The sequence below is a fragment of the Pseudorca crassidens genome, chromosome 18 (genome assembly GCF_039906515.1).
Source record: "Pseudorca crassidens isolate mPseCra1 chromosome 18, mPseCra1.hap1, whole genome shotgun sequence".
Classification (NCBI taxonomy): domain Eukaryota; kingdom Metazoa; phylum Chordata; class Mammalia; order Artiodactyla; family Delphinidae; genus Pseudorca; species Pseudorca crassidens.
Genome location: NC_090313.1, coordinates 56,931,801 through 56,947,294, shown reverse-complemented (window position 1 = coordinate 56,947,294; position 15,494 = coordinate 56,931,801). Strand labels below are relative to the sequence as shown.

Here is a 15,494-nt window from a genome sequence, read left to right as displayed (position 1 = left end):
GAGGAAACAAGGGACAACATGAGCGTAAGTATAAGCAGCAAGAAACTTTCTACCCATCGCTCACAAATTCCAATTATATTACCAATGATTATACTTGTACGGGGGATTGGGGGTGGGTGGGAGGAATTCGGAACTAACAGAAGTCTTAAAATGTATGACTATCAGAGAGAGGAAGAAAATAAGGGGGAAAGATCAGTGATTGAATTTTAACCTGTTCCTCTGAAAGATAAAACAAAGATGGATTGTTCCTCTTTTATTATTATATAGCTTAGTAGTGGAAGAAATAATTGTGGTCACTACATGTATGAAAATTATGAAGGTCATGATTTAGATTAACTTGCAGGACGTTTTTTATAAGGTCCCCCTTTTTCTCCTTCAGAGTGGTCCTTGAGCATCAATCAATGTTTGGTGGCTGCTTCTAGCAAGTCTTTTGCTTCATTAATTTTGGTTGCTAAGTAAGGAGATCCACCTGAGAGGACAAAGAAAAGTAAATGGATTAAAACACACTTCATTATTGACAGTTTTTAAAGTCTCAAATGAAATATAGTACTTATGGAGTACAGACTTAGAGTCACTGTGCCCTAAAATAAAACTGTCAGTTCTTTTTTAGAGTTCTTCACAATGAATTACTGCTAATGCAAAGAGCAAGAGGAAAACTGAGGTGAATTTCAAATTCAGAATCTTTATAAATCACAAACAGACGCTTTTTGACATACAAAAATACTGGCCCCAAAACTGTCACGTTAAAGCTATTTAAGCATCATATGCCTTCTAACTTCTAGTCCTGAACACTTTCATTGCTTAACACTAGAACTAACAATCATATTACAGTTCACCAGTCCCTTTGTGTTTGTTTTCATTTTTTTTCTCCCCTTGAGTACAAATGATCTATAGCTGTTGAAAACATAAGACCTCAGTAGTGCACAACAAACCAAAAACATCTAGATAGCACTGGTGTGTATATTGTCCTGACTTTATCCAGGCCTTTTACTGATATCATACCACCCATTTTAAAAAGGAAAAAGAAGAAAAAAAAAGGGGGTGGGGGGGAAGAAAGCAGGGAAACAGAACAGCATAAGGGCAATGCTGAAGGAGCTATATTTAGTTTTTTACCCTTGAAGATATCACTGACATTTTCACATCAAGATCTGAATCGCTATAAACACTTACGGATTATATCACAGAGTGCCCTTGAATATACAATAAGAATTACAAATGAAATTGATGCAAGTTTCCATATGCACTTGACTCTGAAATAAACTGACTTCAGGATTATCTTTGAAAATGATCTCAGAATTAGGTAATGTCAATCTTGGTAACAAGCTGGTTAAATTTTGAGAGTTACCAATGTAATGCCAGGCATCCTGTATATCCTCAACAACTACCAAAATATTAATTGAACTCAAACATAACCTTTAGTTGATTGATATGAATTCTGGATATTTAAATCACTGGCCATAACATGCTCATTTAGCAGAAAGAAAAAAAATCAAAGGCATGGAAGATCGAAAGTCTCATTAAACATTATATTTATTGATGGCAATGTCAGAGGAAAAAAATTGACAGTTTATTCAGAAAAACATTGAATTACCCTTCACCCTCTTTTAATGAGAGGGACACTGGACTTCTCAATTATGTGCATGGCAGAAACTTTGGGTTCGGCACTCATTCTACCTTCCTAAAACTTGGAAAAGGCCCTAAGCCTAAAACTACGATTCCTATATTCTCTTCAAGTAGTGTTTGATTCAAATTAGGATCTATCAATGAGAGGCAGTCTTGTGAGATTTGAAAGGCTGAAGAGAAAGGTTTTCTTGCTGGGCCTCTTTGTTACTGCTGCTAGCAGGTGAAATCATGGTGTAGTGATGGCCGCAGCTGTGCTTTCCTTACAGTTCTAGTGGCAGGCCATGAGGTAGTCAATGAGTAGCTGCCCTGACAGCGCAGCTCTGTAATTACTAGGGGAGCCATTCTTGTAAGCCAAGTCTAAAATGTACTCCTTTAGACCTTCCAACAATTTGTAACCATTCATTCCCTGCACTAAATGCTCTCCTGCTTAAAACCTCTGGTTTCTGGCACTGAATCTTGACTAATATAAAATATATAGGATACATATCCTTTATTTAATGGAAACAATACAGTTTTGAATCTTTCGATCCTGCTCAGGTTTCTTGGGGGAATCATCTGGATTGCATTTAATTAGAATACTCATCCTCTGGGCTTCCCTGGTGGCGCAGTGGTTGAGAATCTGCCTGCCAATGCAGGGGACACTGGTTCGAGCCCTGGTCTGGGAAGAGCCCACATGCCGTGGAGCAACTGGGCCTGTGAGCCACAATTACTGAGCCTGTGCTCTAGAGCCTGTGTGCCACAACTACTGAAGCCTGTGCTCTATCTAGAGCCCATGAGACACAACTACTGAGCCCACCTGCCACAACTACTGAAGCCCACGCACCTAGAGCCTGTGCTCCGCAGCAAGAGAAGCCACCGCACCACAATGAAGAGTAGCCCTCGCTCACCGCAACTAGAGAAAGCCCGCACATAGCAACGAAGACCCAACGTAGCCAAAAATAAAAAAATAATAAATTAATTAATAAAAAAAAATTATCAAAAAACTAACACTGGATATACATTGACCTCAATGAAGTTTGATGACACTATCGACTCATACTGTCCAAAAATAACTGGGGCTCAGCAAACCCATGATCAAAACCACTGTGATGAGCATAGTAACTAGGCATTATTCTAATATAGTATTTCATTTGGTTCCTCCAACTATCCTTTGTAGTTGCTCAATTCTTATTTTCATTACATAAAGAGAACTGAATCACAAAAAAGTTCAGTTACTTGCCCAACACTAGCCACAGAGGTAAAATGAGGTGGAGTCAGGATTCCCAGGAAGGTTACCACACCACACTGTCTCTCACTCTCTGTACAAACTTCTTTGCTTATTCAATTCCTACCATGTTAAACATTTGGTTGTTATAAACCTTTTCTACTTTCTTCAAGCCGGTAACCCCATCCCAGGTCCTCTTCCTTCTTAGGAAGATTGAAATCATGCCTTGTGGTTTACTTTTAAAGTATATGTCTATCTACTCATTACATAATAAATACGTTGAAGAGCAATCATGTCTTACATCTCTCTGTATTATCAGCACAGCTCTGAGTACACAGAAGGGAGTGGAGACGTGTCCTTGATGGGGAGAAGGAAGTGGTGAATCACTATTCCCTTATTTTCTTGCATCAAGTACCAGTTTCAGAAAAGTAAAATCACTTCAGAGAGACAGAAAACAGGATAAACAAGTGTGTTACGAGTGGGTGCTTTAAAAATAAATATCTGCAAAACATCTGGGTAGAACAATCCTAACCAGCACAAGAGAAAATAAGCAAATATTCTACAACTAACAATTGTTACAAAGTTAGGTACAGGCATACCTTGTTTTCTCATGCTTTGTTTTATTGCACTTTGTACATACTGAGTCTTTTACAAATTGAAGGTTTGCAGCAACACTGTGTCAAGTAAGTCTTATCAGTGCCATTTTTACAACAGGTTTATTTTTTAATTATGGTATGAACATACATTGTTTTTTAAATATAATGCTATTTCACACTTAACGAACAACAGTATAGTGTAAACATAACTTTTGTATGTACTGGGAAACCAAAATATTTGTGTGACTTGCTTTATTGCAATATTTGCTGTATTGGAGTGGTCTGGAACTGAACCTAGTATCTTTGAGGTATGCCTGTATAACTTATTACTAATGTGAGTTTCAAAGAAAGTACACCAATGTGAGGATTAAGAATATATAAGTTCCTTTTTTCCTTGGGTCTTCCTTATGCAGATCCATATATTCCTTAACTCTCGTTAAAACTTATGAATGTCTACATCCCAAGTCTGTAAGACAGAAGTAAGAAGTATTGCCATCTGCTGATCTGAAGGGTTCTTAAAAGCCACCCACCCTTCTTAAAAGAAAGATGTTAAAATCACATTGAAGCACATAGGAGATTGACTTCTCCGAACTTCAGAGAAGTTCCAGTGATCTGCTCCCCAGTGAAACTGGTGAAAACTATATAATAACCCCCAACCATTTGTAACCTCTAGAAACGATCTTAAAAACAAAAAGAAAAAAGAAAAATCTACTAGAGAAGATCTATGAGAAGTCAGTAGGAATCTGTGGTAAACGGCTCCCTCCTATTCCCCTCCCAGCTCAGCAAGGCAGAGACTCCATGCTGGACTGCTCTAGCAGAAACACAGGCCTCCATCTCTCCCCAGCTCCCGGACAGAGGGCTTTCTTTCTGGGAGGAGCAGGACGGACCTTCGTATTTCTCTTCCTACTCCCAGTTGCCTGGTGCTGAGGCTCAGCCACAGGAAAGTGGAACAGAGGCTCTACCGTGGACACGGCTCCCTTAGAATAAATACTGGGACCTCAACAGCTCTTTTCCCAGCCCACAAGGCATGGTGGTTTCACACCAGGATAGGCAAGCTGAGAAGACCTCTGGCTACTTCACTAAAACCACCCAGCCAGTTAATAAACAAATAATAATAACAAGCTGGCCTGGGGGGTGGGGGGTGGCAAACCAATACCCAGAGCTGCTATAATACATAATCTAAAATATTCAGTTTCCAACAAAATATTTCGGGGCATGTAAAGGAACAGGAAAGTATGACAGTATGACCCATACACACATCATGAAAAAAGTAGCAACAGAAACTATCTCTGAGAGGGACCAAATGCTGGATTTATGGAAAAAGTTTCCAAAGTAGCCATTATACATTCACAGAACTAAAATTAAAAAAAGAAATCACTAGAGGGGCTCAAGAGTAGATTTGAACTGGCGTAAGACAGAATGAGCAAACTTGAAGATACAATGATTGCGATTATGCAAACCAAAGATCAGAGAGAAAAAGGAAAGAAGGAGAAAAAACCAGAGCCTCAGAGAAATGTGGGACATCATAAAATCCATAAAAATACATGAAATGGGAGCACCAGGAGAGGAAAGGAGAAAAAACAACCTTTAAGGATATGCTGGCTAAAAATTTCCCAAGTTTATTGAAAAACAATAACCTACACATCCAAGAAGCTCAACAAACTCCAAGTAGGATAAACTTAATAAGGCCTAAAACACACATCATTAAGAAATGCTAAAAGTCAAAGACAAGGAGAGAATATGGAAGGCAGCATTAAATTAATTAAAAAATGAGGCCATTAGACTGAGGTGGCTTTAATGCCTTAGTAGACTACATAATCAAACTAAAACCTAAGGCTATAAATCTCTCCACATTAAGAAATTAAAACCTGAGTACAACGAATCACAAACAGCCAACTAGACTTTTCCAAGTAAAGCAAATGCTTACGCTACAGCCAAATAATTTTCTTGGTTTGGTTCGGCCTCTTCTCTATAAAAACCTTTCCACTAGAGGGCTCCTAACCACTTTCGGATTGGTGCTGCCCAATTCAAATGAATTTTTGCTCAAACGAACTCTTAAAGTTTTTAATATGCCTCAGTTTATCTTTTAACAGTAGCAAGAGAAAGACAGTGTGACACTTATAAAGGAACCCAATAACATAAAAAGCTAACTTAGCAGAAAAACAATGGAGGCCAGGAAGACAGTGGTATAACATAAAGTCCTCAAAGAAAAAACTGTTGACCAAGAATGCCATACATTCAGCAAAGCTGTTATTCAGAAATGAAGGTGAAATAAACACTATCCTAGATAATCAAAAACTGAAAGAATTTATTGTTAACCGATCCACTTTAGAAGAAATACTAAAGGAAATTATTTAGGCTGAAAGAAAGTGACCTCAGATGGTAATCTGAATTTACATATACAAAGAGCACTAGTAAATGTAACTGTGTAATTATAAAAGACAATATAAATGCCTATTTGCTTTCTTCTCTTAACTGATTGAAAAGGTAACTGTAAAAAAATATGCATAAAATGTACTGTTTGGTCTGTAACACAGAAATATAATACATGCATAATACACATGCTAGTAATAGCACAAAGGTGTATAGGAGCAAAGCTGTTATAGATTAAGAAAATAACAGCAGACAGTAATGATTCTAACAATGTACTGTTCAGCTTGTAACATTAGTAGATGTTATGTGTATAACAATAATACCACAAAAGGGGGAAAATGGGAATAGAGCTATATAGAAGTAATATTTCCATATATATTATAAGAATTAAGCTAGTATAAATCTGAAGCTGATTCTGAGAAATTAAGATGTATATGGTAAACCCTAGAGCAATCACTTTTAAAAACCCTCAAGAATAATGAAATAATAAAATCAAAATACTACATTAGAAAATATTCAGTGCAAAAGAAAGCAATAAAGGAAGACTAACGAGGGGTAAAAAAGACATGACATGGAAAACAAAAAGCAAATGCAGGGACTTCCCTGGTGGCACAGTGGTTAAGAATCTGCCTGCCAATGCAGGGGACACAGGTTCAAGCCCTGGTCTGGGAAGATCCCACATGCCGCAGGGCAACTAAGCCCGTGAACCACAACTACTGAGCCTGCACTCTAGAGCCTGTGTGCCACAACTACTAAGCTCGCGCACCACAACTACCGAAGCCCATGCACCTAGAGCCCATGCTCCGCAGCAAGAGTAGCCACCGCAATGAGAAGCCCACACATCGCAATGAAGAGTAGCCCCTGCTCACTGCAACTAGAGAAAGCCCACACACAGCAACAAACACCCAATGCAGCAAATAAATAAATATTTTTTAAAAAACAAATGCAGACATAAATCCAACTATATCAATAATAAAATTGCATGTGAACGGAATAAACAATCCAACCTGTCATTAGGTTGTCAGGTTGGATTAAAAAAACATGATCCAACTAAAGGCTGTTTACAGGAGACAGACTTTAGATTCAAAAGCACAAATAGACTGAAAGCAAAAGGATGGAAAAAGAGGTATCATGAAACACCAACCACAGACAAACTAGAATGGCTATACTCATGAGACAAAATAGACTTTAAAACAAAAAAGTGTTCCTATAAATATATATGCTCTTAACGACAGAGCACCAAAATATACGAAACGAAAACGAAGAAAAATGAACAGAGAAACAGACAATTCAACAATAAGAATTAATGCCCCACTTTCAATAATGGATAGAACAACTAGACAGAAGATCAACAAGGAAGTAGAAGACTTGGACAACACTTAAAACCAACTAGACCTAACAGATATTTACAGAACACTTCACTCAACAACAGAATATACATTCTTCTCAAGTGCACATGGAACATTTTCTAGGAGAAACCGTATGATAGGCCATAAAACAAACCTCAATAAATTAAAAGGATAGAAACAATACATTATGTTCTCCAACCACAATTGAATGAAATTAGAAATCAATAGCAAGGACAAATTTGGGAAATAAATACTTACAGGCCATAGCTTAAGTAGTGCTTAGAGAGCAATTATAGTTTTAAGTTCCTGGGTTAAAAAAGAAAAAAGATCTAGGGACTTCGCTGGTGGTCCAGTGGCAAAGAATCTGCCTTCTGATGCAGGGGATGTGACTTTGATCCCTGGTCTGGGAACTAGGTTCCCACATGCCACAGGGCAGCTAAGCTGCACGCCACAACTACTGAGCTCTCGCGCTGCAAAACTAGAGCCCACATGCTCTGGAGCCCACGCACCACAACTACAGAGCCCATGAGCCCTGGAGCCTGTGCACCACAACTAGAGAGAGAAAACCCGCATGCCACAACTAGAGAGAAGCCCATGTGCTGCAATGAAGAGCCTGCGCACCACAACAAAAGACCCCACATGCCGCAACGAAGATCCTGCCTGCCTCAACTAAGACCTGACTCAGCCAAAATAAATGAATGAATGAATGAATGAATAAATTAAATTAAATAAAAAAGAAAAGAAAAAAAGATCTCAAATCAATAACCTAAACTTCAACCTTAAGACACTGGAAAGAGAAGAGCAAACTAAACCTAAAGCAGGAAGAAGAAAGGAAATAATAAAAATTAAAACAAAAATTCATGAAAGAGAGAATAGAAAAACAACAGGGAAAATCAACCAGCCCAAAAGATGGTTCTTTGAAAAGAAGTCCTTAGCTTGTTGATCAGCAAAACAAACCTTTAGCTTGTCTGACCAAGAAAAAAAGAAAACAGATTCAAATTACTAGAATCAGAAATCAAAGAGAGGATATTACTATCATACCTTGCAGAAATAAAAATAATTATAAAGGAGTACTATAAATAACTATTTCAACAAATTAGAAAACATATATAAAATTAGACAAATTCCTCAAAAGACACAAATCACTGAAACTGTCTCAAGAAAAAATGGACAATCTGAATAGATCTATTACAAGTGAAGAGACTGAATCAGTAATCAAAAAACTATGCAAAGGGCTTCCCTTGTGGCGCAGTGGTTGAGAGTCCGCCTGCCGATGCAGGGGATGCGGGTTCGTGCCCCGGTCTGGGAAGATCCCACATGCCGCGGAGCAGCTGGGCCCGTGAGCCATGGCCGCTGAGCCTGCGCGTCCGGAGCCTGTGCTCCACAACGGGAGAGGCCACAACAGTGAGAGGCCCGCGTACAGCAAAAAAAAAAAAAAACTATGCAAAGAAAACCCAGGTCTAGATGGTTTATAGAAGGGGAGGGAATGCTTCCTAACTCATTTTACAAGGCCCATATTATCTTGATAACAAACCAAACAAAGACATCACAAGAAAACTATAGATCAATATTTCTTATGAATGTGAATGCAAAAAACTCAACAAAATACTAGCAAACTGAATCCAGCAACATACTAAAAAAATTTTGTACACCACGACCAAGTGGGATTTATCCCAGGGATGAAAGATTGGTTTAACAGCCGAAAATCAATTAATGTAACCCACTACATCAACAGAATAAAAAGCAAAAAACAAAAATCACATAATAACCTGAATATGTGCAGAAAAAGCATTTGACAGAAACACTCGACAAACTTAGAAAGTAACTTCTTAACCTGACAAAGGGCATCTATGAAAAACCCACAGCTAATACCCCACTTAATGGGGGAAAGATTGGGTGCTTTTCCATAAGATCAGAACCAAGAATGTCCCTGCTTACAACTTCTTCTCAACATTGTACTGAGCTTCTATTCAGGGAAATTAGGTAAGGAAAAGAAATAAATTGTATCCAGATTGGAAAGGAAGAAGTAAAGCAAACTCTATTCATAGATGACATAGTTTTATATATAGAAAACCCTAATGAACTTACCAAAAAAACTACTGGAATAAACAAGTTCAGTAAGGTTGAAGGATATAAGATCAATATATAAAAATCAATGATATTCCTATACATTCACAATGAATAATTCAAAAATGAAATTAAGAAAATAATTCTAGGGACTTCCTTGGTGGCCCAGAGGTTTAGAATCCACCTGCCGGTGCAGGGGACTGGGTTCGAGCCCTGGTCTGGGAAGATCCTACATGCCACGGAGCAACTAAGCCCGCGAGCCACAACTAATGAGCCCGCACTCTAGAGCCCGCGAGCCACAACTACTGAGCCGGCGCTCTACAGCCCTCAAGCCACAACTACTGAGCCTGAGAGCCACAACTACTGAAGCCTGCGTGCCTAGAGCCCATGCTCCGCAACAAGAGAAGCCACCACAACGAGAAGCCCGAGCACCGCAACAGAGGGTAGCCCCCACTCGGTACAACTAGAGAAAGCCCGCGTGCAACAACGAAGACCCAATGCAGTCAAAAATAAATAAATAAAATATAATAAAAAAAGGAAAATAATTCTATTCACAACAGTATCAAAAAGAATAAAACACTTTAGAACTACAAAATATTGGTGAAAGAAATTAAAGAAGATCTAAATAAATGGAAAAACATTCCACGTCCATGGATCAGTAGGTTTAACGTTAAGATGGCAATACTCCCTAAGCTGACTTACAGATTCAACACAATCTCTATGAGAATTCCAGTTGACTTATTTGTAAAAACTGACAGGCTGATTCTAAAATTCACATGAAATTGCAAGGGACCCAGAATAGCCAAAACAATCCTATAAAAAAGAATAAAGTAAGAGGAGTCACACTTCAAAAAATTAAAACTTGGGCTTCCCTGGTGGTGCAGTGGTTGGGAGTCCGCCTGCCGATGCAGCGGACACGGGTTCGTGCCCCAGTCCGGGAAGATCCCACATGCCGCAGAGCGGCTGGGCCCGTGAGCCATGGCCCCTGAGCCTGCGCGTCTGGAGCCTGTGCTCCGCTATGGGAGAGGCCACAACAGTGAGAAGCCCGCGTACCGCAAAAAAAAAAAAAAATTAAAACTTATTACAAGGCAAAGGTTATCAAGACAGTGTGGTACTGGCACCAAAGACAAACATACAGATCAACGGAACAGAACTGAGAATTGGGAGATGGGGTGCGGGTGGAGCTAAAGGATGATAGAGTTTCCTTCTGAGGTGATGAAAATGTTCTCAAATTGACTGTGGTAATGGTGGTACACATCTGTAAATATACCAAAAACTACTGAATTGTACACTTTAAATGGATGAATCATATGGTACATATGGTACATGAATTATATCTCAATATAGCTGTTTTAAAACAGACAGAAGGCTCTGAAGAATACTTTGAGTCTGATTCAGTTTATCAGATCCTTATAGAGAATCACAGAAACCTAGGGTTGGAAGAGTCTTAAAGGGTTCTTACCTGTTACACAATACATGAATACCTCCTATTACATCACCAACAAACTGTCCTCCAACAGTTCTCAATCTCAGGTTACCTTTACTGCTTTGCTTGAACGTCACTTTTTCCACTGCTGTAGCTCCAGTGCCTAGAACAGTGCCTAGCTCCCAGTAGCTACTTGTAATTACTAGTTGACTGATATCTCATGAAGGGGAACTAGGATAGCTCCAACTACAAGCACAGTCTTCCTTATAGAGGTCCAATCTTCACTGTTCATAGTTTCTTCTAAGTGAACATAATTCTGCCTCCATAAAGGCACAGAAGAGAGACTTCACATATTCATGCAACATTTTAAGTATTAGATATTGCATAGAAGTCCTCCAATTTTCTCACGATAGCAAGGTTTCTTATTCATTATTGCTTCACCCAAAAACCTAGGAGTTACCCTTCTTCATTTTTACTACCTCCAATCCATGAGCTTTGTTGGCTTTATCTTCAAAATATATCCTGAACTGGACCATTCTTTACCTCCTTCGTTACGAAACCCATAGTGTAAATCAATATCATTCTTTCTTTGGTAACAATTTTCTGTACTAACTTCCTTGCTTCCACTCTTGACATCCTATAGCTATCTTTTCTCCACAGCTGCCAAAGCAGACTTTCCCATATTGTAAATCAGATATATCATTCCCATTACACTTGAAGGTAAAAGCCAAAGTTCTTAGCATTAGCTCTCCAGCTACGTCATCATCTGGCCCTGGATGTTCTCTCCAATCATATTTCCTACCACTTTTCTCCTTCTCACTACACTCTAGCCAATCTCCTTACAATTCCAGAAATACACAGTATGTTCTCATTCCAAGACCTTTGCACTTGATGTTCCTTCTGCCTAAAATACTCTTCTTAAGATTTTTGCATGACTTCCTACTCCCTCAGGTCTTTGCTCAAATATTATCCCCTTACAGAGAATTTTAAGATGATACAAGTAATACTGCAACTGCCTCCTCTCCAGCTGCTGATCTCTACCCCTCCCCCACTCTGCTTTATTTTTCTAAAAGCTCTTATTATATCATGTGACGTTTTTCATACTAGCCTTTTCTGCCTAACTACTCCCAAAACTTAGTGGCTAACAACAACAATGTTTTTTTTCCCTCACTATTCCATGGATTAGCTGGGCAGTTCCCCTGAGCTGGGTCAGGGGAGCCAGGGCTGGATGGTACAGGGTGGCCTCACTGGGACTTCACCTGGGATGGCTAGTCCTTACTCTCAACTTGGTCTTTTATCCTTCAGGAGGCATAGACCAACCTGGTCTTCTTCACATGGTAGTCTCCAGGTTCTAAGAGGATAACGGCTGAAGCTGCAAAGCTTCTTGAGGCCTAGACTCAGAATTCATACAATGTTACTTCTGCTATATTCTGTTTTGTTGAATGAATGAATGACTACTCATATGACACTGCTTCCAGCTCCTCAACATCCTGTTTGGTTTCCTCTGAATACTACTTAGTTTGTCCATGTCTTCCAAAACCTAGCATCCAGAAAGGGACACAAAATTCTGGACAAGATCTAACTTCAGCTCAGTATAGCTGGGTAATAAATATTAGTTGAAAAAGTGAGTGACAAGTACAGAAGATTGTGGTAATATTCAGTCTCATAATACAGATACTGTGTGCCCTTTAATGCAGCTTAAGAATGCACTGGCTTATTTCTAGCGGCTTTTATACCGTTGAATCTTATAGCCTTTAAGATCAAATATACCCCCATGGCTCTTTTTCATGTGTAACACTGCCAAGTCTCTGCCCTATATTTACACAATTGATTTTGGGGACCTAAAAGAACATTACATTTACCCCTGTTGAATTTAAATTTAATCTCTTCTAATTCATTGATTTCTCTAGTTGATCATTTCCACCAACACACTTTTTGGTCTGAGACGAAAAAGTCTGAAAACTGTTGCTTTCATACAAAATACATGGCATTCAAAAAAATAATTACCTTGTATACCCAAAGAAGGCCTGAAAAGGGAGAAAATAAGTTCCTAGAGGAGTATTAGGAACCCCTGGGGGTCCACAGTGCACGCCTTGCTAAGGCTGCTATACATCAATGAGAATGAACAAATGACTGCTCCACATTACAATATGGATGAATCGCACAAAGATAATGTTGACCCAAAGCAGCCAGATGCAAATGACTCGACATTCAAGAGAGAAGCTAACCTGTGACATATACATCAAGATAGTGGCTCCTTTTAAGGCTGCGGTAGACTGAAAGGGGTCTTGAAAGTACCCCCACGCTTTTCAGGGGTATGGTGATGTTTTCGTCCTTGATCTGGGGGCTGTTTATATGAGTATGTTTGTAAAAATTTATTTAGATATATATTATGATGTGAACTTTGCTGCCTGTATTTTCTACTTCAATACAAAGAGAACCTAAAAATAAAAAGAGATTGAGGAGAAACATAATCTCTTTAAAAAAAGGAAATCAAATTACATCACTCTACTGCTTAAAACCTGACAGTAACTTCCCACTCTATTTAGAATAAAGTTCAAATATTGGGTTGGCCAAAAATGACCCAAATATTGGGTCGTTTGGGTTTTTCTGTGACATCGTACGGAATATTAATATTATACAAAACCTACAGTGTTTCACAACCATAAAGCATACTGTTTTCAAACTCTGGGCACCACTTCATCTCATGCAGCTTCTCCCCTTGCTTATTACACCCCTATCACACTAGTTTTCTCCCTTAAGCACAATAAGTTCTTTCCTCCTAGGAACATGCTAGTTCCTTAACTTTCCAACCACTCTTCACATGGCTAGCTTCTTTTCATCCCTTAGAGCTCCTCAGAGAGGCCTCCCCAATCATCCCATGTAAAGTTGCCTCTTTCCCGTATTCTATAATCTCAGGCCATTGTGCCCTTTATTGCACTTACTGCAATTTGAAATAGGTTTAATTGTTTTTTGTCTGTCCCTCCACTAGAATGTATGTTCCACGAGGACAAGGATTTAGTTGCCCTGTTTTACAGTTTTTGGGTTTTTTTAAAATCTATTTATTTTATTTTTATTTATTTTTGGCTCTATTGGGTTTTCATTGTGGTGCACAGGCTTCTCATTGCGGTGGCTTCTCTTGTTGAGGAGCACGGGCTCTAGGCGTGTGGGCTTCAGTAGTTGTGGTACACAGGCTCAGTAGTTGTGGCTCATGGGCTCTAGAGCGCAGGCTCAGTAGTTGTGGCACACGAGCTTAGTTGCTCCACAGCATGTGGGATCTCCCTGGGCCAGGGCTCAAACCTGTGACCCCTGAATTGGCAGGCGGATTCTTAACCACTGCACCACCAGGGAAACCCCACTCTGTTTTACAGTTTAAATCCCAAGATTTATTAGCACAATGTTCTGACACCTTGTAGAAGTTGAATAAATAATTTCTGAATGAATAAAAAGAATAGTTTCAGGTCATTTCACATCAAGCTAATAAGTCTTTTAAAATTTTGATATGATCATTATATATTCATTTTCACAACACTATTTTACCTGTACATTTTATTTGTATGCCTTCTTTTTATTGATTTGCTTATTCATTCACTCATGAAAAAAATTAGAATTTATTAAATGTCAAACACATAGGTTCTAAAGATAAATAAGCCATGTTCTTTACTTTTAAACATCTCACCACTTATCAAGGAAAATTAATATGTGAGAAAAACGAAATTACCTTATACAAAGTCTTAAATCTAATTAAAATGTTGAAATGAAGGGAAGTGAAAGATGAGCCCTCTAAAACAAATAATAGTCTAGTACATCTACCAAAAAAGGAAATTGAGCTAATTAGGCATCACTTTTTCTTAGTGATTCCATGTTGACTCTTAGTGATCATATCTTCCTTTTTCTAAATGTTTGAAATACATATTTTAAATGCAATATATTGTAATAAGTTGTAATATATTATTACCAGGGCTTCATGTCAAATTTGGCTTCTTTTACAATAAGGGTAATTAAGGAAAACCCATTTAACAGTATAATTACTTTGACTTGCTTTTAATCCCAATATTTAATTTAATTTTGATTTAAATACTATTAAAGAAGAGAGAGCATTATATGTTTATTGAAAGGGGACATACATGGAAAAAAGACTGAGAATGTGCTGCCGCAGGCAGATTTCAGCTAAGTGTAAGGAAGAACTTTTTAGTAGTTACCGCTGCCTATCAGAGCACTGCTTTGCAAAGCAGGAAGCTCTCCATCACGAAATATCTTTAAGGAAAGCTAACAGGGCATTTTTCCCAGGATGGAGCAGAAAGATTAAGTAGGCAGCATTGATTAGACCAGTGTCCTCAAACTATGGTGAAGCACTTTTTAAAAAATTTTCTTGGATGTCACAGCAATGTCAAATGGCTATAAAGATTTCTGAATGCTTTTTTGCGGTACGCGGGCCTCTCACTGCTGTGGCCTCTCCCGTTGCGGAGCACAGGCTTCGGACGCGCAGGCTCAGCGGTTCACGGGCCCAGTTGCTCCGCGGCATGTGGGATCTTCCCAGACCGGGGCACGAACCCGCGTCCCCTGCATCGGCAGGCGGACTCTCAACCACTGCGCCACCAGGGAAGCCCTGAATGCTTACTTTTGATTTCAGTTTTTGATTTGTTGCACACAGGTAACAAACTGGCCTGGTATGAACAGGCAAACTACATTTTGAGAAGCACTGGATTAGACAGTCTATGAGAGATCTCTGAGGTTCTACAGTTTTTCAAACTTACCTAGTCTGTCTTCCTATTTTCATTAGGCATTAATATCAAACTACTAACTTCATAACTAATCGTTTTCTCCAGTACTTTAAAAAAAATACAAGCTAAAAG

General features: G+C 38.9%; 1 protein-coding gene across 2 annotated transcripts in view; it reads right to left on the bottom strand.

The window, feature by feature from the left end:
• Nucleotides 1-240: 240 nt before the first annotated feature.
• The window catches only part of DNAJC15 (DnaJ heat shock protein family (Hsp40) member C15), a 65,621-nt gene continuing 50,367 nt past the window's right edge, over nucleotides 241-15,494 (bottom strand). Inside the window, exons 6-7 of one of the 2 annotated variants that reach the window (XR_010937067.1) lie at nucleotides 3,129-3,264; nucleotides 241-469 (exon numbers count right to left, since the gene is read on the bottom strand). Coding sequence is in view for 1 of the 2 variants with exons in the window: in XM_067713751.1 (XP_067569852.1) it covers nucleotides 399-469 (71 nt within the window). In the remaining variant the exon portion in view is untranslated. The remainder of the gene's footprint in view (nucleotides 470-3,128; nucleotides 3,265-15,494) is intronic. The other variant, XM_067713751.1, reaches the window with a different exon arrangement.